The sequence below is a fragment of the Bombyx mori genome, chromosome 5, assembly GCF_030269925.1.
Source record: "Bombyx mori chromosome 5, ASM3026992v2".
In the NCBI taxonomy this organism is placed as follows: Eukaryota; Metazoa; Arthropoda; class Insecta; order Lepidoptera; family Bombycidae; genus Bombyx; species Bombyx mori.
Window position 1 is genome coordinate 13,642,611 of NC_085111.1, and position 22,948 is coordinate 13,665,558.

The 22,948-nt window shown below is 35.5% G+C and overlaps 4 protein-coding genes across 4 annotated transcripts; 2 read left to right on the forward strand and 2 right to left on the reverse strand.

The window, feature by feature from the left end:
* Nucleotides 1-354: 354 nt before the first annotated feature.
* On the forward strand, nt 355-1,763 carry Uccr (ubiquinol-cytochrome C reductase complex 14kD subunit). Its single transcript, NM_001045492.1, has 3 exons — nt 355-548; nt 636-686; nt 1,465-1,763. Exons 1-3 carry the CDS (start codon nt 494-496, stop codon nt 1,710-1,712), a joined length of 354 nt encoding a protein of 117 aa, NP_001038957.1. The 5' UTR covers nt 355-493; the 3' UTR covers nt 1,713-1,763.
* LOC101741541 (sorting nexin-17) lies at nt 1,726-12,715 on the reverse strand. The gene is made up of 8 exons (XM_038011297.2): nt 12,404-12,715; nt 11,941-12,130; nt 11,479-11,833; nt 11,210-11,372; nt 8,395-8,619; nt 7,183-7,335; nt 3,946-4,095; nt 1,726-3,260 (listed from the first exon to the last, which is right to left on the reverse strand). Exons 1-8 carry the CDS (start codon nt 12,461-12,463, stop codon nt 3,111-3,113), a joined length of 1,446 nt encoding a protein of 481 aa, XP_037867225.1. The 5' UTR covers nt 12,464-12,715; the 3' UTR covers nt 1,726-3,110.
* A 646-nt stretch (nt 12,716-13,361) lies between these two features.
* Nucleotides 13,362-21,254, forward strand: LOC101741400 (proteasomal ATPase-associated factor 1). Its single transcript, XM_004930007.3, has 6 exons — nt 13,362-13,646; nt 14,814-15,130; nt 16,692-16,908; nt 17,442-17,574; nt 17,832-17,996; nt 20,883-21,254. The coding sequence occupies exons 1-6, from the start codon at nt 13,585-13,587 to the stop codon at nt 21,177-21,179; spliced, it is 1,191 nt and encodes a 396-aa protein (XP_004930064.1). The 5' UTR covers nt 13,362-13,584; the 3' UTR covers nt 21,180-21,254.
* Nucleotides 20,850-22,558, reverse strand: LOC134198944 (uncharacterized). The gene is made up of 4 exons (XM_062668764.1): nt 21,791-22,558; nt 21,580-21,711; nt 21,364-21,506; nt 20,850-21,293 (listed from the first exon to the last, which is right to left on the reverse strand). The coding sequence occupies exons 1-4, from the start codon at nt 22,401-22,403 to the stop codon at nt 21,228-21,230; spliced, it is 954 nt and encodes a 317-aa protein (XP_062524748.1). The 5' UTR covers nt 22,404-22,558; the 3' UTR covers nt 20,850-21,227.
* Nucleotides 22,559-22,948: the final 390 nt, after the last annotated feature.

The window sequence follows — 22,948 nt, forward strand, 5'->3', positions numbered from 1 at the left end:
TAAGGGTGACGGTAGCATATGTAATGAGAGGGGGCCACGATAAGAGGCTTTTTTCTGCAATGAAACCGAAGTCCATTAGGAGTCCATTAGTTGCTGCAGAATCCCATCATTTTATTATAAAGTTATTTTATTCACTAGACTTTTAGGAAATACATCCTTGTTTCATTTTCCCATATGTGTGCAGCTAAAGAGATGTTAAACGGTTAATAAGTAATAATAAAAAAAAAACACTTCAACCTTAAAAAAGACTGTTTACAAAATCATCCAGTTTAAATTTCCTTTTGTTTGCGCAAGAGAAAAAATAAATTAAAAAGCAAATGATTGACATTTTCAAATGTGTCAATTCAGGCTCGGGAAAAATCCATAGACCTATATAGAAAAATCTCACTGACAGGAAAAAACTCTATTTTAGAGAAGTTGAGAATAAGTATTGGCTATTTCTGGTTGTTTGAGTAAGAATTACGTTAAAATCATAAATTTGTGAATCGATAAAATGGCTTTTAGAGCAACTGCCATGATGGCTTTCCGAGCCACGGCTATTAACCGAAGTGAGTATCAATTGTCAATTTGTAAGCAGTAGTTTTAAGTTATGTAATCTCATCCCATTATTTATAACCTGGTAAACTCGTTTTCAGGTGACAGCCTCAGCAAATGGGCCTACAATCTTTCGGGATTCAATAAATATGGTACTTGAAACACAAATGCTATTTTAACATAAGTCTGACATTGTAGAACATTAAGACTTCAAAAAACAGTTTACTGTTAGATGAGCAAACACTAAAAATTATTTCTTTATTCTAATTAACTTATAATAAATAATAGTAGATAATATCTTCCTATATTACATTGTAATTCAACTATCTAAAACGAATGGACTGCTTAAATCCATTCATTAACAGTTCCCACAGATAACAATAACATAACAATAGATCCTAATATTTAAAATTTTTGAACATAATGGCATAGGTTTTAAATTATCGTGGTCCAGAGGATAAGAAGCCTGATGCATTCATATTGAGCAATGAGACCGTCATGAATTGATTACTGTAGACCGGTTCCAATTTATAAAAAATATGTACCTAACATAAGTCCACAAATAACTTCCATGTTAAAGAAATAATACTGTGTAATAAACAAGACCCACAACAATTATAAATTGTGTAGTTCTTGATGGTAGTTCCTTGTACAGTGATGCATTCTTGTTTAAGAGATAGGGCAGCCACTATACTATAGAATGGAGACGTTGACATCATGTCCACTGGCATTTTCTTTGTTAGTCTATGGGGAGCAGATTCTATTTAATTAACATCATTATTTTAGACTTATAACTTCTCAATATTTTAGCTGGAAGTTTGTTGACTCATGTATAGTAAAAAAATCATAGTTCACATTGGTGTAAGCTCACAAATTCTAGTATCATCCTGGCCCATAAAGTAGTTGAAATTGTAACCAAAATATTTACAGGTTTGTTACGGGATGATTGCTTGCATGAAACTCCTGATGTAACTGAAGCACTCCGCAGACTTCCATCCCATGTTGTTGACGAGAGAAACTTCCGTATTGTACGTGCCATACAGCTCTCCATGCAAAAAACAATCCTACCTAAAGAAGAGTGGACAAAATATGAAGAAGATTCCCTATACTTAACCCCAATTGTTGAGCAAGTTGAGAAAGAGAGGCTGGAGAGAGAGCAGTGGGAGAAGGAATATTAAATGAGACATGGCATAGTGGTATTATTTAATTAAAATAAATATAGCAGTTAATTGTTTGTATTATTTTACCTGTGTTGTGCATATTGATAAATGTTCAATATGAAATTTTCAAAGATTAACTCGTGCCAAATAGTTTGTCATCTCTATCCCTCTATACACATATCAGATTTTTGGTCTTGATCATAACAATTTGAAAGTGGCCATAAAGGCCATCTTTAATAAAAATACTACTTCCTATTTCATTAAATAAGTAAAAAGTATTAAATTTAAATATGTGGCAATGGTCTCTTGGAAAGTAATTAAGAAATAAATTTATTTCATTTGTTTATGTACAAGAAATATACAATTAAGATCAGAAAAATTTGTAAAATTATTTAGTATGCATAATTTAAATATGGCCATTAAATAAAGCGTTAAAACTAAATATACGTTTTCATTTCAATGTTGAGTATCTACAAAATTTATGTGGGAAAAACAATTTTCCATATTTAGACTGGATCCATATAGGTAATTTTGAAAATTAAATTAACTTGGTCCCTGTTTACATTAATACAATCATACTTAACAAAAATACTAATATGATTTTGTTTAAATATACAGTTCAATTCATTTGGACATTTTTTGAATGTAAAATTATTAAATGATAGTTTTTTTTTACTTTATATTAACTTAACCTAATATACTACTTTTATCGAATTTCTATACAAAATAATGTAAATAAAAGTCTATACATTAATGGGATACCATGTTATTAAATTATGATAGAAATATTTTAGATTCATATGATATACAAAACTTAATACTTAATTGAACAGACAACTTAATGGCTAATGCAGAATTCCACAAGAAAGTAGATTTTACAATACAAATAGTATTTTATATATCGCTAACATTGGCAGACATGGCTCACTCACAGGCGGTCATTTTTACCCATACGGTAATGTGAACAATAATATCTGCCATCCCTAAATTTATACTACAAATATAGTAATATTTAAGAGATTATTACTTTGATATATTTTTAAGATAAAAATTATGAGATATGTTTTATATTTATTTATAACTTTTTTCATATTTGTGCAACTTAACTACTTTTTTACTACACTCATCTTTGTTCATGTTAATTTACTAATAAAAAAATTTCGAGTTTAAATTCGATATTCAATAATGCGAGGCGTGTTAGAACCGCTCCCAAAACCGAAATCGATTATTTTACCGTAGAAGAGTAACGATAATACAAGTTTTTTTATTGTTTCAATAAATTGATATTTAGTAAATTCGCAATGTTATGAGAACACATCAGAACAAGGAAAAAAAATTTGTCGCGATTTTTTAGAACTACTTTACTTTCTCTTCGTTTTCCGGAACGTTTCCAATACACCCGACTATAATACACATTTACAATTCCTCATCGCCGATAGCTTCGAAAGCGTTATTTTCAACACAGTCCTTTCCGGTTTTGAAGGCGACAGTTGCGAATTTCTCGGTTAGTCTTTGAACTGAAAATATTTCCTTGGAACTAGTTGAGTTGTATGAAGAGTCGGCATTCTGAAAACGGAAAAATAGAATATTTAAATCAGCCTGTAATTCAGTATTTTGATTGGCCGACTGAGAAAGAATACAGTCTAACTTAAAAAAATAAAAACGAAACTGGTTTAATAAAATTTGAAATATGGAGGAAAAATACTTTAGGTATTTTATAGAGTAATAATGAAAGGGTTTTTATAATTAAATTACCTGAAAGGGTAAAGTTGTATGAACATGAGCTTTTTTTTATAATTACAAAAATAGAATACAAAGATTTCGTTTTCAATATATTACTTATTTATTGTTACTGGTGGTAGGACCTCTTGTGAGTCCGCACGGGTAGGTACTACCACCCTGCTTATTTCTGCCGTGAAGCAATAATGCGTTTCGGTTTGAAGGGTGGGGCAGTGGGGCAGTGGAAGGGGAAGTGGGTCCGTTGTAACTATACTTGAGACCTTAGAACTTATATCTCAAGGTGGGTGGCGCATTTACGTTGTAGATATCTATGGGCTCCAGTAACCACTTAACACCAGGTGGGCTGTGAGCTCGTCCAACAATCTAACCAATAAAAAATAAAAAAAAATCAACAGTTTTCAAATGTCGTCTGGTTTTTGTTTCATATCAAAATGAAGCTTAACGCAGGTCACCAATAAATAGCAACTACATTACCAACTCGCAAAATCGTCATTTCTGTGCGAAAACTCACGTTAGAACTGAGCGTATCGCTGGAGGAGGACGGCGAGATAAGTTGACTGGAGCCGTCCCTCCTCAAATATGTGAGATGGGTGCGCTTCTCGCATCGAGGGGACGTTGGTCCTGCGCCGCTTTTCTGCCGCATCAACTCGTCAACTATTGACTGAAAATCAAACACGTTTATTATTATTGTTGTAAATTGATTTCACAAGTTCTACATAACAAATAAACTAATGATACATACAGGTTTCTTATTTTTTATTCTTTAAGAAACTTAAAATAAACATGAACGCATATAACACTAATTTGACTAGGACCTTGTCACAGAATTGTGCAATTATTGATATACAATACAATGGAGATTTTATATTCTCGTCTCAAGGTGAGTGGTTGCATTCACGAGCCCACTGAGTTTCTCGCGTTTCCGATCCGGTAGTAGATTCTGCGAAACACGGCTCTTGCTAGGGTTCGTGTTAGCAACGTCGTCAGGTTTGAACCCCGTGAGCTCACCTATTATTTAAGGTTACGCTGAAATAGCCTCTCAAGGCTCTCAGCTTAGGTAGGAAAAAAAAAATTGCATTCATGTTGTTATTTATACTTATAGGCTCTCCAGTAACCGCTTAAAACTAGGATTGAACCGATTTGTTAACCAGAAATATTTTTTATTTGGTTTCAAAAATAGACACTTTAAATACTTTACCTGTCGAAATCTTAACCAGGTTATTTTTTTCTCTGTGTTTACCCTTTTATTAACGACACGAATAGAACACGATAGTGAATAATATAATGAATATGCCTAGGTATTTTACCCTCTTAATTGTTGACACCAATATCTGGTAAGTTAACATAAGTAACTACATCGTAGCCCTGAGTCTGTGCCAGCCTAACGAGTAGGTGAACTCTCGGGGCTCAAACCTGGGGGCGTTGCTAACACTAGCCCTAACGAGAGCAGTGCTTCGCTGAATCTACCACCACCGGATTGGAAACGCGACTCACTGAGAAGATCCGGCGAGAAACTCAGTGGGCTGTGTTTATGAGTTAATTTACTCGCCGAACCCTTCTTCGCAAGCTACGGGTTCGACGAGAACATCGATATCTTAGCCTCTCGAAACATATATCAAAAGATAGATAATAATAATAATAAATAAATATTTACTAACAATCACGCCACGTTAACTCGTCTTAGATTTCACATAATATCTAAATCACATCATCTTTGCACATAACAATATACTTAATTCCTATTAAAGTATAAATTCTACAAATACATTCATACTCAACAATATTTAAAATAAAATAAGCCAAGAACGTTTATCGATAAAACCTACTAACATTAAAATCTTCTGGGCAGCACTAAAACCGCCATGTTTTGTGGCCAGATGACGTCACAGTGGCACGAATTTTTTGTTGACGTTTCATTTCCATAGGTTTCCTACTTCAGTGCAATAAATAGTATGCATGCGCGTGTGCGTCTAATACATGGTATGTAGTGTGTGTAATGTTTTCTTTATTGATTTAATGTATCTTTTATGAATTATTTAAAAAAAATATTAGCATTGTGCACTTCTTCTCTATATTCTCTATAAGTGTGGAAGATTTCATACTCCTCCGTCCGCGCAATTTTCGTAAAAAGGGATACAAAGTTTTTGCTTCACGTATTTATTATACCTAGTCAGGTCATAAATTCTGTCACATGTTTAATGTAAAATAATTGAAACAAGTTTATTCATTATGTAACCATTCATATACCAAAATGAACTTAACAAAACATAGATTCTTATGACACTAAAGTTTATTCAAAATGACCTTCGTGATTTTGAATACAGGCCTTCAATCTGCGCGGCCAGTCTTCTATCGCAGCACGAACGAGGTCCATGTCAATATCGGCTGCTGCCTTAATCAAGTATGTCTTGAGTGACTCCAAATTGGGATGAGGCTTTGAGCACGCCTTTTCCTCCAAGTGTTGCCATATCTTGTAATCTAACGGTTTCAAATCTGGACTGGAGGAGGGCCAGTCTTCGTGCCGGATGAAGTCGATTTCACGCGCCGCCAGCCAGTCTTGTGTGCTCTTCGCTCTATGAGCTGGCGTTGAATCTTGTTGGAATACCCAGTGCCTGTTATTGAACATGGTATGAGAAACAGGTTCCACAAGGTTCGTCAGGACTGTATTTTGATACACAACTGCATTCGTTTTTACACCTTTCTCACAAAAATGTACCTCTGTTAAGCCCCAATAAGAAACTCCCAACCATACCATGAGCGAGGATGGAAAATGACCTCGTTGGACACGCGGAATACAGTTGCTCGCTTCTTCACTACTGTGTGCGTACACCTTATCATTTTGTTTGTTGTAGCTCTCTTCTACGGTAAACATTTTTTCATCCGAAAAAAGAATTTCCCGATATTTTTTTCCCGCGTACCGCTTCAACAAAGCGCGGCATCTCTTCAGTCTGAGGTCCATTAGACGAGCATTCAAACGATGTCCTGTTTTTCTTCGATATGCCCGAAGCCCTAAGTCTTCATTTAACACCCTTTTCACCGTGGTTCTGCTTAACCCCATCTGAAGGGCCAACAGTTTCTGCTTACGTTTGGAATTTCTTTGAATTCGTGCCTTCACAGCTTTTATCACTGCTGGAGTCCTAACAGACCGAGGGCAACCACTTCTTGACCTTGACCATCTACACTAGAGTCTTCATTGTATCGTTTGATGGTACGATAAACGAATTTTCTGGTTATATTCAAATTTTTCAGTATGTTAAAAATTTGAATTGGCGCGTAACCGCAACGATGCAACGCAATAACTGCAACACGGTCTTCTTTAAGCGTCCACTCCATATTTAAAAATGAGTAAAAATTCTAAAAGTATACATTTTTATTTTCATGAACAATTCGAAATTCGAATTCAATAAACTTTTTTGTGGCCAGCATTCTAAAAGAAAAGTTTTTACTGTGTGACGATACTTATGACCTGACTAGGTATATATTATAATACAATCAATAGAAAATGTAAAGAATACATTACACATTGATTCGTAACAATTCTACTTTAAATACATAGACTACCATATGTCGGTTCTCTGTTCACAGTTTAACAGATTACTGTAATAACCTTCGTTAAACTATTGAATTTGGCGAATTGTTTCCTTGTGACGATAATTCTGACAATAATGCCAGGATGACGTAATATTGTTGCACCGCGAATTAAAAGGTCAACAATAGTCATTTCTAACAATTTAGGTATTATCATTACCTGTAAACAGACGCTTATGAATGTGGCATGTTCCGTCCTCAAGGTTATCCACTGTAAATTATCCTTGCTAATTAGATATTCAAAGGATAATTCAAAGTTTTTATTTGGTTCTTCGTTTTCTGAACTATGTCCGTTAGTTTGTGGCCTTTCCATCTACAAAAAATATCGTCATATGAATCATGCCTTTGAGTCAGCCAAACAACACATATATTTTATCAATCATCTCCATTATTATATTACTTTATTCACATTAATATTGGAACTTGACACTTTTATTGTTGTTGTGTTGGAATTATACTTTTTGTTCAACACATTTCAGTACAATTTCGTCATGGCTTGACGTCAGAATTTCTTTTTTTTTAATGGCTATTAATGAATTTTAGTGTCTTCCATATACTTTTTTTTTATGATTGAGAGCTTACTGGTGGCCAGTGGTGGCCCTGAGGCCTTTCCAGTTTCACAAGGACAGGTTGGCGAGTAAGGGCTCAGTCAGAAGGGGCGGGATTTGCTAACAGCTACCCGAGCGCCTCCAAGGTAGACCTAACAACTCAAGAGTAGCTGCTTCGCGAATGAATCTACTACCGGATCGGAATCGCGACCCGCTGAGAAGATCCGGCCAGAAACTAAAGGTGCTGATGCTTAAGTTAGGTTGCACGAAAGGCGCGAAAACGCGAAAGGCGTTTAATGCAAGGGTTATTGGATTTGATGGATCCGTAAGGACGTGTCTAGGGTAAAGACGGTGACTGGCTCCTGCGTGATCAGGTTTCGGGGAATTCCATATACTGATTAAGGAATTCCTACACTTATTTATTTAAAAACGGTAGGCAGCGGCTTGGCTCTGCCCTTGGCATTGCTGAAGTCCATGGGCGACAGTAACCACTTACCATCAGGTGGGCCGTATGCTCGTCTGCCTACAAGAACAATAAAGAAACAAATTCAATGTCTTCGTTTTGTGAAAAATATATGTTGAATTATCTCAATCATCTCTAATTTTTTTTAGTTGTTAGCACTCTTGACCGAATTTCCTGATTGTTTTGCTAGCACTGAAGGGGGCAGATTTGACACGCCTGACGTTGTTTAATTTAATTAGCCTCAAACATTCAATAATTTCGATATTTGTGGTTAATTTATAGATTCGCGCTGAAGTATTTTGATGCGCGTATTCCGTGACATTCACATTATGAATTTCTATTGTTATTAATGCATACTTACGCAGTGCAACGTCGTGATTCTCCAACATCTCATGCGTGTAACTTTAAACCGTTGTTCCCTTTGAGGCTGAGTGACCGTGGTCAGAGTCAGTTCCCTGGCAGCAAGAGAAACACGAACACGACACGTGCTGTCAGAATTATCTCCAGATACGTTTACTGAGTCTGTCACCGCTTCTCCAGCTGGAATACGACCGTAATGTCTCAACGAGCGCGCTAATTCCATAAACTGAAATAATCATAATACAATTAGGTATTTTTCAGCTTTCCGAATCTAAATGGTCAAGAAATGATACTCTATTTAACTATACTGAGAACTTAGAACTTATATCTAAAGGTGGGTGCCGCATTTACTTGGTAGATGTCTATGAGCTCCAGTAACCACTTAAGACCAGCTCGTCCGTCCATCTAAGCAATAAAAAAAACTTACAAATTTGTTCTGTGTTGGAGCTATTCGCTCACTCTTCACTATTTTTTAACTTTGAGTATACCTAATCGCAAGAGTAGGTTAAATGTGGTAATGCTAGTCCCTATCTCCCGGATCGTTTGCGATTTCTGGATCTAAGGTCCTCTGTAATTTCGAATATCTATTTTTTTCTGTATTTTGTAGATTATCTTACACGGCTAGAGCTCTGAGGAATTGTTTGAGATGTATTGTTTTGCTATCTGGAACCATTGCGGTCATCTATTGCACGTTTTCAGAGATATTTTATACGTAAGAAGATTCTTACTTTCCTAAACGCTATGACATATTCTTCTAAAGATGACGTTAAACAGTTTGAATATGGTGACTTCACTGATATTCACAAGTGACAATGGTCACTTACACTAACCATAAGTAGGCTATCAACACCGTTTAATTCAAATTTAGCAGCTTCTACTATTAACGGCTACACAATTTATTTAAAATGTAAATTAATTGAAATAAAGCAGTTTAATGATATTCATTTAAAATAATAATAATTGATTTCACCTAAAGTATGTACAGTCAAAATCTGTTATAACGACAACGAAGGGAACGCTCATATTCAGTCGTAAAAACCGATAGTCGTAACAACCGGTGATGATCGTGCAAGTACAAACAAATCGATAGGGAATTATTGGAAAAATATATTTACATAATACGCGATTTTTCTTCAATATTATTTTGTTTTCTTTTTCTTTGCGACATTTTGAAAGTTTCACGAATAACTCCACCAAGTTTTGGTGCGTCTTGTCTATAGATAAGTAACAAACAAACTGAAGAGATATGAAGAAGCGGGCTTTGATTCTACCGCATGCACGTGTTTTGTTTCTAAGAATTAGAAAAGACCCTACACTAAACTAAATCCTATTGTTTTCTTTCCTGATTTTAATAGCCATTGAAGACAAATGTGGATACCTATTCAAATTGATTACAATACAGCTTAGCCGGTCGTTCTAACAGATCTAATTCTCCGAAATATTAGTTAAATGTGGTCGTTTTATGAGGTAAGTCGTTATTACCAATGTCGTAGAAAGCAATATTTTTAATAAGGCGGTCATATGGCATTCAGCCGGGACCTTTGTTCTAGGTTATTATAACCGGCATGTTGTATTAAACGATGTCGCACTAAACGGTTTTGACTGTAGTTAAATAGATATTACTTATAAAAAAAAGGTTTAAAATAGCAAGTCCTGTAGTCTTCTGATCTTGGCTACCAGTCTCATGGTACTCTAGGACGAAATGAAACGACCAGTGTTCCTCTGAGTAGATATCAGAGTGACTGACGACGTAATTTTTTTTTATCAATACTTGGATGAACGAGCTCACCACCTTGGATGAACGACCTTTAGTGCTTACCGGAGCCCATATATATCGACAACGTAAATGCTGTCACTCACCTTGTAACTTGAGTTCTATATCTCCGTTTTATAGTTTAATGGATACTCTACCATTCAAACAAGAATGCATTGCTGCTTTGTGGCAAAAATAGGTAGAGTGGTGGGGCAGGTGACAAGCCACCCTACCACCAGTACAGTCATTTTCTGGAGTAATATTATTTGAACCCTATCTATGAATGAACAGTATAATTCACACTAAGCCATAAAACCACACACTCTAAGCAAAAATGGTCATGGTAAACATTTTTTTTTATGATAGTCTTCTTATTATTATCATTTTTTTGGTGATCTAATTAATAATGCTATTTATTCTTTACATCCTTGATGGAATTTACATAATATCAGTTATACGCCAATTTTAAATTCTACCATCTGCCAGATTGTTTCGTTTTCATGTGACGAATAAATGACATTTATCTATATTATTTAAGGGTTATCTATATTATTTAAGGGTTATTTATTTATAGTTTAGGGGCTTATTTACTTGAAGCTGTACCAGAATAATAGTACAAACATATTTTTTTCCATTATCTCAAAACAACAACAGCTGCACTTAATAATATGTTCATGATAAAAGGTTATCTGTGCCACTTTGTGCCGAGATGAACACTAAGCCTAATGAACTTTGGTCTGTTTCCATATTTATATTGATAATACTTGTTAAAACAGATTTAATGTCTCTTATTTTAATGTTAAAATAATAACTTGATCAAAATGAGAACAGGAGTGTGCCATCATTTTGATGATTTAAAAAAAAAAAAAAAAAAACATATTCAATTGCAAAAAATAGTTTGCATCTTATTCAAATGCCACTTTTGAAATAATAAATACTATTTCAACATCATTTACAATCTTAATCTTATTTTGTAGATAGTAATCTTTTTAATTTCTAGTAATTAATTTAGTTTTCCCCATTTTGATAATTAATATAATTTCAATATTAATGTAAGGCATACCTCTCTTTTTTGTTTTTTAGCTTCATATTTTCTTAAAATGTCTCTAGTTTGAGCATCTGCAATTATCCAGCCAAGATCTAGCTCTTCATTTGTTTGTAGATATAACAAGTCTAAAGATACATTGTCAATCATAAGATCAACGTCATAATTAGGATCCCAGTAGCTGAAAAAAATATCATTTTATGGTGTTTGAAAAAAATGTATATATAATATTGCTCTTAATATTACGAATATTGAAAACATAATATTGTATTTTTTCCATTATTTACCTTTTTCTTAAAACTATTTTATCTTCGGGTCTCACATATTTTTGTGATATGTAGGGAGATTCATATTCTTCTAATTTTTTCATTGAAGGTTGTCCATCTTTAGCACAACTCCAGTTAAATAAATATAATGAATAATATTTTATTAATTCACTTGATAAATTAATGTAATTACAAGCAATATCCAGTAAAGTACTTGATGAATCAGTGGAAGAAACAGACAATGGTATTCTATAGCCATTCATTAAGGATATTTCTATTTCAACTTCATGCATTTTAACAGAGTGAGTTTCTTGTTGAGCAGAAAACAGGAATGTTATAAGTAAATCTGAATTAGCCAGCACAGGAATTTGACCCACTGAAAAAAAAAACAGTATTTAATCCTCTTTCTTCTTTTTCTGTTTTATTATAAGACCAAATTTGTGGTAGCTTTCACCTTAAAAAAATAAAAACTAAAATACAAACCCATTTGTATATATTTCTCTAACAGGATCCTCCTTTCTTCCAGCAGTGAACTGGTAAGGAACAACTTCTTCGGTGGAAATTGTGGAAGTCTAACATATGAGTGTTGTGCTTGCAGCTGCTCATGGAGACTGAGCAACTGTCTATAGCGGGCGGTGCAATGGAAAAATCCATCAATATATATATTGTATCCCTAAAAGTACACTTTTTCTAATTACTTACATAAAAATTAACATATATGACATCTGGACTTTGAGAATGTGATGAAAACAGTGAATAACTTTATTAAGCAACAATTGTGAGTCAGACTAATATTTCGAAAGAATAAGCTGCGTGCTTTGATATCATTCAAAGTAATGAGAATTAGAATTTAATTAGGTATTTTTTCCATTAATGTTTGTAAATTCCAAGCGACATTATTAAGCAAACAAAGACAAAAACTATAAAAAATTTGAAGGATAAGTACCGTATATGAAGTACCATTGTCATCGTAAAATTGTTGTAAATCAGGTATTGAGAAATGCATGTTCAAAAATCAATGTATAATTTCATTTCCTTTACACTTCAATGAATATTTGACTGTAAAGTTCGCTAAAGTTGTTAGCTATATCTAGAGATATACATTTTAAAATAAAAACACATGAAAACACTGTAATCACTTTAGAACTAAAGGGGAAAACATATGTAGGTATTCCAAAGGTAAATAACTCAGCAGACGCATAGACTAAACTAGAAATTTAACAATTGACAACTACCAACCATAGATTATACACTTAACTACCAACGTAGGTACTTATTAACTCCATGCTACCAACCTACCTATACCATAGAGATACCTAGGTAGTTTATATAATTTTTCTTCTTAAGTATGGCAATGGGCTTCTCACGATTCCATTGCTGCCAGTGTCAAATTTATAAAAAAGTTCAATTAATTAATTTTATGCCTTCAATCAAATGTTGGTATGTACTCTGTTATATATATGAATGAAATCCATCCATTGGACTTTTTGGTGGGAATGCGAGGGGTGAAGTTGTGTGGTTTTTTTTATCTATTTATTGTTTTTTCAGGTTTAAATGTGTGATAACGGTGGTTTTTGTTAAAACTGTTACCAACTGTTTAATATCTGTGAAACAGTTTACCAACCGTTTAATATCTGTGAAAGTGCAGAAATGTGGAAAAAAGAAACAAAGTCGCTGGACGTAACTTCTCGGGATCCTCTAAAAGTCCATTGAAAATTTTTCAGTAAATAACCACTGTTTTACTGAGATTATATATCATCTCATTTCATTTAATTTCATCCCAGTTAATTAATGTTTGAAAATAATCATCTTCATTTAATTTCATTTCACTCCATATTATCATTTTTCATAAAAAATAAGATAAAAAATAAGTCAAGACTTAAAAGTCTTACTTACCAGGTTATAAAATCCCATAAAAAAATCAAATACTGCAAACTGCAATTCATCTTGTAATCTGACTTGTGTCTTGTGTTAATCTGTGATGTTTATTTATGTTGATTCTATCAATTTTATTAATTTAACCGAGCAGTAAATTTTTTGTATATTTTGTATGGACAGCTGAGTAATCATTGAATTCCTCTCCCAGATTGAAAGTATCATTAATTTTAATTCAATCAAGATTTTATTATGTCTCTACCTGATGCGAAGCCCGTCATCACCATCCAAAGTGATTGGAACTCTATTCTTCGGTACCTACCTACATCATAATATTATTATCTTTATGTTATATCATGGATTATGGATTTAGTCTTGAGAATCTAAATTTTATTTAATCATTTTTACCATTCTCTAAAAACATGTTTGATGGTAAGGGCTCACTATTTCAAAAATACAAAGCGGCACACAATTTGCTTGTTTATACTGATTATTTATGAGTTGTCATTGAGAAAATTACAATAATAAATGGAAATAGTAACTAGAAATTCATATTGCTACCTATTATTACTGCGCATATCTTCTAATATTATAAAGAGGAAAGATTTGTTTGTTTGTATTGAATAGGCTCCGAAACTACTGAACCGATTTGAAAAATTATTTCACTGTTTGGAAGCTTCACTATCCCCGAGTGACATAGGCTATATTCTTTTTTTAAAAAAATTAGAGATCCTTACTAAAACTCCAATAATGTAACCCAAGGTGTAAAAAAATTACCTAAAATATTCATTACATCACATGCGCTGCAAAATCTATTAATGATAGGATAAAATAATGTACTATGACTTTCTAGAACACATTATTGTTTATAGAAAGTGTCGCGACAGCATATGTGTGACTATTATAGTCATGCCACAATTTTCTTCTCAATCGTGTCACTCTTGACAGAGTGGTCGTGATCGTCATGTAGTGTTGGAAGGGGCAGACTTGACGTGTCTCACAATGTCGCGCTATCTCTCCCTACTCGAGGCCATTCTACTGCACTAATTTAGGGGACCTCCCACTGCAGTGTTAATTTGGTCAGTCCACTGCATTGGTGGCCTCCCGCGCGTAACACAATAAGTGTTCTTTTATTTAAAAAAATAGAACAACGTCAAATGTCGTTTACAGGGAAGCTCTGACTCAATAAACTCAATGGCTCTTGTTTTGTATGTATGACCTTTTTACGAAAATTAGAAAAAAAAAAATATAAAAATAAATAAATAGATAAAACAAATATTATTTAAATGAAAATAAAAGTTCATTAAAATAATAATATTCAAACTATCTTTATAATTTTCTATTTTTAGAAACCTGACGCAAATATAAGGGTTAATGTGTGTGTATTATAATTTTTTTATTTTGAAAATTATGTTAAAGACCCGAGCAAAGCTGGAGCGGTCCGCTAGTTACTAATAAAATTAATAATAAAAAAATTACAGGTTGCCCAATGGCCAGGTTTGGATATCCTCTAAAGTTTTAAACGAACTCAGTACACAAGAGACGTTAACAAGATCAGGAAACAAAAGTGATGGAAATATTAAGATAAATATTTCTAAAAATTATGAATACATTTCTCTTTCTAACTTAAGCCTTGTCGTGAAGCACATTGAATCTGAATTGAAAGCAGTGTTTGTTGCCCCCACCAAGGACCATAATATACATGATAAAGCAATTTTGTCTGTGGCACTTGCTGAAAACTCCTTAACTGTGTCTTCGTGTGAAGCAGATAAACTTCTTGTCTGGGATAGCAGGACAGGTATTGGGTTATTTATTAAATGTTTTATTTTCTTACTGGTGTAAATATTAATATATACATTTTCAACTTGGTGATATGATTTTTGAAGACTGGGTCATTTAAGTTTGTTTTTATTGTCATAACTTGACAGCATAACTCATTGCTTTTTAACTGGTTGCTGGAGTCTATACACCCCATAAGATTTTTTTTGATCACAAGATTTCGGGCCCTGGCCTAACCTCCTTCGAGGTCCCTGTGCCTAGGGGGCGCGCGGGGTATGTGGGACTTGACGATCTGTAAGGTGTTGGGAGCAGACCGCGGGCCCAAGGAATTTTAGGGCCCTACTGCACTAAACGAGTCCCCTGCACTCTTACACCCGACGACCGATCTCCGTCCGGGGTCAGAACCCGGTCAGAGTAGGGGAGTTCCTGCGCTCACCACTACAACCAAACACGCGGTGCCACCCGACATAGTCGACGACCAACGACGTCGGTCTCCGCGGTACGGCGGACCTACCAGGCCGCCTGGGCGATGCCGCTGGTGTTTCGGGATACCACACTGGGCCAGAACCAGCCTGCCGGGTCGGAACGCGATACACCGCCGACCGGGTTGTTCTGCCACAGTCAGCTTGGCGACGACAGCGACGACGACAACGCGGTCCGCTTCGCAGGCCGCAGCCGCCAACGCGTCGTCCCATTCTCCTGGTGCCAGCGCGCTAGTGACGGTAGCGTGCGGCGAGGCCTCAACCCCCTCAGGTCGCCCCGTGACCATCACCGGGAGGAGACTGCCTCCTCACAGGGTCCGGAGCTGGACGAACGCCCTCCTCCGACCCGCAGCTCGGCGGCGTCGGCACGGCGCCGAACGGGAAGAAGAGCTCTCCCTCTCTCGTTCCGCTGCCTCCTTCTGCGAGATGGTAGACTTGCAGAAGTCGAGCATCGTCTGCCAGGACTCGTCGCTGCCGAACATCGTAGCCACGACGTTCGGAAGCGACAAGTCCGGTCCTATTTTTGTAACGAGGACGCGGCGCTGCTTCGCGAAAGCAGGGCAGTACGCGAGCGTGTGCTCCGCCGTGTCCTTGTTACAGCCACTGCAGTGGTGGCACGTCGGCGTCGGCTCCCTTCGGGCGACGAGGTGCAGGTAGCGACCGAAACAGCCGTGTCCCGTGAGCACCTGCGTCGCCCGGAAGGTGAGTCGTCCTCGGTCGCGATTCACCCAGTCCCAGAGAGCCGGGTGGATCGCCTCGATGGTCCGTTGCCCATAAGCGGGATCCGTCAGGCGGCGAGACCACGCCTCGAGCACGGCACGCCGAGATTGAAGCTTCCGCGCTCGAACTGCCGCCGCGCCGGGACGCGGCTCCCCCCTAGAGCGGAGGTCGCATCGCCACGCGTAATCCGCAGCGAGCGTCTCCACTTCCAGGTCCAAAGTATTTCTGAAAACCTAGTAAGTTGAGAGCTTGGAAAAAAATAATCATCGTTTAGTTGTAACCACAACCAGGTAGCAATCATACATAAATTTGAGCTATGTGAATATACAGGTGTTAAATTGATTAATGTTATATGAAGTCTTTTACTTTATTTTTCAGGCGATCAGTTATTAGATTTAAAAGGACATGGTGGCCCAGTCTACAAATGCAGGTTCTTTCCGTCCGGAATTGTAGTACTGTCGGCAGGAGCAGATGGCTCATGTAGAATATGGTCAGCTGAGACAGGAATCAATCCTGTATTGTTAAAAGGACACACTATGTCAATCTCTGATATCAGTATCATTGACAGAGGGAATAATATTGTGTCTGTTAGCAGGTAAGTGTTTACAAAATTATTGTCTTATGCTGAAAAACTCATAATCATAAAAAACTTAAGTCACTTTATTTATCTTTCTTTAAAGCCCAGGAAGTGGAAGATCATGTTCCTAAGACTTCTTTATTATGTTTATTTATTATGTTCAGGAATTCTCATTTTATTATGTTCCCAAAATTATCTGCCTCCATCAGCATTATACTATGACACATTTGACATGAGGTTTATGTGTGCTCCTGGCATGTGAGTATTAATAAAAACAGCGAACATAGCACCACTTAGGCTGAAAGTACTTCTGCCTATGAAGGCAACAAAAAAGTTATGTTTGGTACAACCATATTGGTATTCTATAAGAATTCCTTCACTACTCTTCTGTAATTTGTTTGTATCTTATTGAGCAACTATAATTTGTGGTGATGAATTGTTCAAATATTCACAGCTAATCACAGATTCAAATGAGTGTCTTCCATTTTTTTATTTCAGTTAATGCAGTATAATTTTAAACAAGTTTCACAATAGCTTTGTTCATTTTACAGGGATGGTTCTGCAAAGCTTTGGGATGTCGGTAAATCCAATTGCTTAGATAATATTGTAGAGGGTCATGGACAAATAAATTGTTGCACAATTACAACAACAACAGACGAAGTTAAAGTTGATAACGAAAGAGAAGTATGTTAATTTTGATGTTATTACTAGTTATAATATTACATTTATTCTTCATTTTGGTTATAGAATTTCAAAGAAAACAATAATGTAAAGTAAAAATTTATTTTGGATAATTTGTCAAACAATAGACGGAGATAAACATTTCTCACAGAGCTTGTTGCTTAGGGAGTAGGAATGTTCTAGGCATGTAAATGCCCTAGTATTTCAATTATCTGTAATTTATGAACAAATGGTTAATGTAATTTTATTTAAAATTTCAGGTTGGAACTTCAAATAAGCTATTAATTTTGGGCTTTGAAAGTGGTTTAATTATGTGTGCACATATAGCCAAACGACAAGAGTTGTTCACTAAGCAGATTGATTCAGCGTGTAATGCATGCATTGTCGTTGGTCAGTCTATTATTGTCGGTTGTAATAATGGCAAGGTAATTACGAAACATTTTATGAATCTGATATGGAATATATAAGATCTTAGGGAATTATTAGTATCATCACCATTTCGGCTTCTGGAGCTAATAGACTAGTAAACAGTACCATTTGGACCAACTTTTTTCAGCAGTCTCCGAAAATTATAAAAAAGAAGAGGAAATTTCTTACAAAAAGACTGGAGTGACTTTTCGAGTCTTTTTTCAAATTTGAAAAATCTTTATTACTTTTTGAGATATTTGCAAAAAACTAAACCCCTTTTTTTAGTTAATTGTTAATAACTTTTACAATTTTTGCAAGAGGAACTTCATTTCAGAAATCATCTAGATGCTATTCCGAATCGAATGATACCTCATTTATAATTTTCGGAGACTGTTGAAAAAATTTGGTCCAAATGGCACTTGTTGACTATAGTAAAGTTATTTTGTCGCTGCAGTTTGGGTCATAAAAAGTCGGAGCGGTGAAGCGAATATTTCGCTCTCTCTTCCACTCACGAGCCTTATGGACGGGCATAGTGATGCGCATTATTGTTGTCGATAAGCGTATCGATAGTATATTTGGTTTTGTCATTTTGTGGGTTAGTGATAAAAATGAAAGTAAAAATCACTAATCGAACACTTACACCCGTATCTTTAGTCGTTTACACGAGCTTAACTCGACTCGACTCAACCTCCAACGCGCGTTTTGGTATGATTAGTCGTAAAAATAAACTCCACTCAAACGTCCTTGGAAAATTTTCCTAACCGGAGTGAAGTAAGCGAACTATCAAGTCAAGGTACGTCGCGACGTACCTTGAACGTTCCTCAAGGCTGGTTTTCTATCAATGTCCAAATAGTATGTGGACCGCAAATGGAAATATATGATATTGTTGTCCAATGGCCTGGATCTGTGCATGATTCCCGCATATTTTGGTAATTTAAGTTTGATAATATTTATTAATAAAGTAAATAGTTCGAGGTTAGACATTTGAAACTCTTTATTTTATTTACCTACATAAGAGACATATTTTGCTTACTACCTGATAAATAAAGTCAATGCGATTATAAGTTTTATTTATATAATAATAAACTGGTGGTTGTGGAAAAGCACTTCAACAACACGATGCAACCAAAATCACACAAAAGCGGCGAATAAAAATACAAAGCCGGATCCGAAATCTAAAATAATAATAGGTAAGAAAATAAATAATACACTTTCAGATTTACCGCACGCACACATATTTACGAATAACTCAGCAACCAAAACATCAAACAAGTTCATCTAGTGTCAAACAGACAGCGGCAGCTTGAGTTTGACATTAAACAATGACCATAGACTACAGAACTCTATGGGTTTGATGCTAGCTTGATCAAATTTTCATCATTATTACCTCGCTCGAGGACAGTTGAGAAATACTGTAATGGTCGACTAAAAATACCAAACTCGAGTAAGTTTGGAGGGAATTCTCGAGCATCATCGGATGAGTTAAGAGTGGAGGACTATTTTACGAAACGTCTAAAGATACGGGCATTACACCACATATCGCCGCAGCAAGTTAACAAGAACGGCAGAAATTAACATATTGTAACTTTTCGGGACCTATTCTCATTTCAGTGAAAATTTTTAACACATTTTTGATAACAACACGTGCAAATATTATTTTGAATAAATTCTACCGTTTTGGTACAAAACAAAGGAGTAGCCATTGTGTCACTAAAGAAATTCTGAGAGGCAATGCATTAAAACACATTTCTCTTCGACATATGTACTATAATTTGCAGGTAAGTACAACAAATGACTCATAACATATTAATGTCCTTTCGTATACCGCCCCGCCGCCGCGGCGCCGTATACCGGCCTTCGGTGACTCATTTGTTTTTAGCGATAATGACGTTGCGCCCGCGCAACATGCTCACCGCCCTAGCCGGGCTATGTTTTATGACCCAAGCTGCACCGACAAAATAATTCTACTATAGTCTATAATGGTTACGGCTAATTGCCAGTACACTTCATTACAGAAGTCATTCGTGAATATGAGTTAAGTTGTCAGTCGATACGATTACACCAACATTTTATCCTTTCGACCACGACGACTTTATTGTTTGAATTTCAGAACAACCCAGAAATTGCTTTAATTATCGTTTTAGAAATATTTCTGTTGTAGAATAAATTGATTTGAAACATCACGAAAATAATTAATACATACATAATAGGTAATATATTGTCATTACAGAATTGGGCTTAATGTAACGAATCTTGACTTCTACCTCACGTCTAAGGTGAACTTCGTGATTTGTGCTGTGTTTATGGGTTGATACTTCAACAACAAGGCATGGTTTGCAAAAGTTGTTTTTTTGACAAAGACGTTTCACCCCTGTTCTTTTCTACAAATATAACCCGTGTATAATAATAATAATTGGGAACAAATCGCGTACGGTTATCCGGGCCCAAATTAGGAAATTCCCAGTATTATTAGTACCAGAGACTGACATGCATACTTATACACTATGTAGGGTAGAGGCAAGGAGAACCGTCTCATACGGGAGAAACTTGAAATAGGCACAGGGTATGATATGAAATGAGAATGATTGAAGTATGCTGAGTTGCTACTTTAGCGCCACCCTTATTTAGGAGATTTTAACGGACACTTTTTCACAACAGAGACGGTTCTCCTTACCTCTACCCTCTGTATTATACACGTTTAAATAAATACATATTATATAGATAATAAACACCGGGCAAAGGGCAAACAAACCTGTACATCACACGAATGTTTGCCCGATATAAGAATCGAACCCAAAACCCTCGGCGCAACAGTCAGGGCCGCTAACTACTGCTCCATTGAGTCAGCATAGAGTGTAAATAAACGAAAATTCACAATCGTATAAAATTTTTAATTGTTACAGGTTGTACAGTTGAATTTACAAGATGGAAATTTGATCAGTGAGTTATATGAATCCGCAAGTCCAGTTTTAAGTTTAACAATATTGGCAAATCAAATGTTCGCAATAGGACGCCAAGACGGAACGTGTACAGTGATATCATTACTAGAACAACACAAGAATACTAGGGTGTACCTAACTGGTCCAGACTGTGATGGTGTCAGAGATATAGCATTTAATGGAAAATGGATACTCACGGCGTGTCGAGATACAATAATCAGAAAATATGACTACAATCAAATCAACGTTCACTTTAAATGATTTGTAATTATTTTTTTAAATAAACAACCCGTGTAGCCTTCTTGAGTGTCAAATAAAATACTTATAGGACTTCAATTTTGAATTTTTACATTTGCAATTTGTTTTTAATACCCTCTGGAAAATTAAATTTCACGTTAACCGGTATTTATAATTTGTACCTGTTTAACAAGTGATATCTGTCTACCTTTTTATTGTTGTTACTCATTAGATAAGCTTTGTTTTGTATTTGTTTGTTAAACTTTAGCCACATAGTTGCATCTTTGTCAATATTTGCTTTGAGATTTCTCCAATATTGCTGACTTCTTATAGGGCAGAGTCTTATCGAATCTGTATAAATATTTATGGCGTGAGATATTATTGCTAATAATAAAAAAATAATCGTTGTTTAAAATGAGTGAACCTTCTATTTTTTTAATTTGTAGGACTGCTTCACATGCATTTGAAATCCATAAATTCCATAATTCCAAATTCTTATATCCCTGCTCCAATTCCGTGCACCACGTTTTAATATCAAATTCTCTTTTTATATTTGCTATGGATTATAGAAACAATGTTAGTTTTTAATTGATTTATATGATTAAACCTATGAAAACTTGTGAAAAAAATCTTACTTCGTTCTCCGTGGTGGTAATGGACATTATTTTGTGCTATATTTACCACATTCGTAATATTTTTTGATTCGATATTTAGATCTACAAAAGGTACGTTATCAATGTTTTTTTTTACTTCATTTATGTCGTTTTCTATTTCACTTGTTTTTTTTAAATCTCTTATATCCTCTAATGTAGCGGTCACATTAGATGTTGGATCGAGTGATTTTTGAAACTCACTACCAATTCCCACATTATTATCTTTTTCATCAAGAGCCTTATCCATTTTATTGTCGTGATTTGTTTCAGTATCAAGTTGTTCGTTAACACCATACTCTAAATTCACAAATTGTCTTATTAATCTTGGGAAACTGTCGCTTAAGGTGTTTACGTTAAATATATGACCAGTTTTCGTGGGTAACTCTGATTTAGGTGAAATACTGAAAGTTTGTTCCCCCTCTGTGACTTTATGTTCCAAATTTTCTTCTGAAGGATCGCTTGTGAGTAAACTTTGTTCTTCGAATTCCATTATTTTACCGAGAGATGTAATGGATTTACAGACACTTGCGCTTGGTTTTAATGTAGGAGATACAATGTCCGCTGGCCAAAATTCATCGGCATCACCTAAATCCATAAAAATTAGAGAAGTCTTACTTTGTTTTTTTTTACATCAATAGGCATAAATTGGATAGCTATAATCATACTTAGCAGGTGTTCGTTTGGCGCCGAGAAATGTAAATCAAGTTTGAAAGAATTTAAAGATGCCGGCAAAGACAATTTTTCTTCATTCAGAATGATATTTCCTAGGAGACTTGTGTCACTGTAAAATCAATTTGAAAGGATTTTGAGTACAATGTGTTAATAATTTTAATTTATTCGGTGTTCTCTTGTTAGAATAGCAGTATTTGGACGAATTGCTTCGTAAGTTCAAGTAAGTTAATAGACCCATATACACAGCCCACTTTTCTTCTCGCCGGATCTTCTCAGCGGATCGCGATTCCGATCCGGTGGTAGATTCTGCGAAGCACTGCTTTTGCTAGCGTTGGTGGAGGCAAAATCTCTCAAGTTGAGCCCGTGAGCTCACCAACCCGTCCGCGTGAAACTGGAATAGCCCCTTAACCTACCAGCTAATGGGTAGCGAAAAAAATACGATACAAATTTAATAGCAATACAACAATA

Coding starts and splice junctions, on each gene's coding strand:
- LOC101741400 (XM_004930007.3), top strand. CDS start 13,585: ATGTCTCTACCTGATGCGAAGCCCGTCATCACCATCCAAAGTGATTGG. Junction 13,647..14,813: donor GATTGGAACTCTATTCTTCG/GTACCTACCTAC, acceptor AAAAAATTACAG/GTTGCCCAATGGCCAGGTTT. Junction 17,997..20,882: donor TCGGTTGTAATAATGGCAAG/GTAATTACGAAA, acceptor TAATTGTTACAG/GTTGTACAGTTGAATTTACA.
- Uccr (NM_001045492.1), top strand. CDS start 494: ATGGCTTTTAGAGCAACTGCCATGATGGCTTTCCGAGCCACGGCTATT. Junction 549..635: donor AGCCACGGCTATTAACCGAA/GTGAGTATCAAT, acceptor ACTCGTTTTCAG/GTGACAGCCTCAGCAAATGG. Junction 687..1,464: donor TTCGGGATTCAATAAATATG/GTACTTGAAACA, acceptor AAATATTTACAG/GTTTGTTACGGGATGATTGC.
- LOC101741541 (XM_038011297.2), bottom strand. CDS start 12,463: ATGCATTTCTCAATACCTGATTTACAACAATTTTACGATGACAATGGT. Junction 12,131..12,403: donor ACAATGGTACTTCATATACG/GTACTTATCCTT, acceptor GTGTACTTTTAG/GGATACAATATATATATTGA. Junction 8,620..11,209: donor CTAAAAAACAAAAAAGAGAG/GTATGCCTTACA, acceptor TGATTATTTCAG/TTTATGGAATTAGCGCGCTC.
- LOC134198944 (XM_062668764.1), bottom strand. CDS start 22,403: ATGGATTTAGGTGATGCCGATGAATTTTGGCCAGCGGACATTGTATCT. Junction 21,507..21,579: donor ACAAATTAAAAAAATAGAAG/GTTCACTCATTT, acceptor ATATTTATACAG/ATTCGATAAGACTCTGCCCT. Junction 21,294..21,363: donor TGAGTAACAACAATAAAAAG/GTAGACAGATAT, acceptor TTAATTTTCCAG/AGGGTATTAAAAACAAATTG.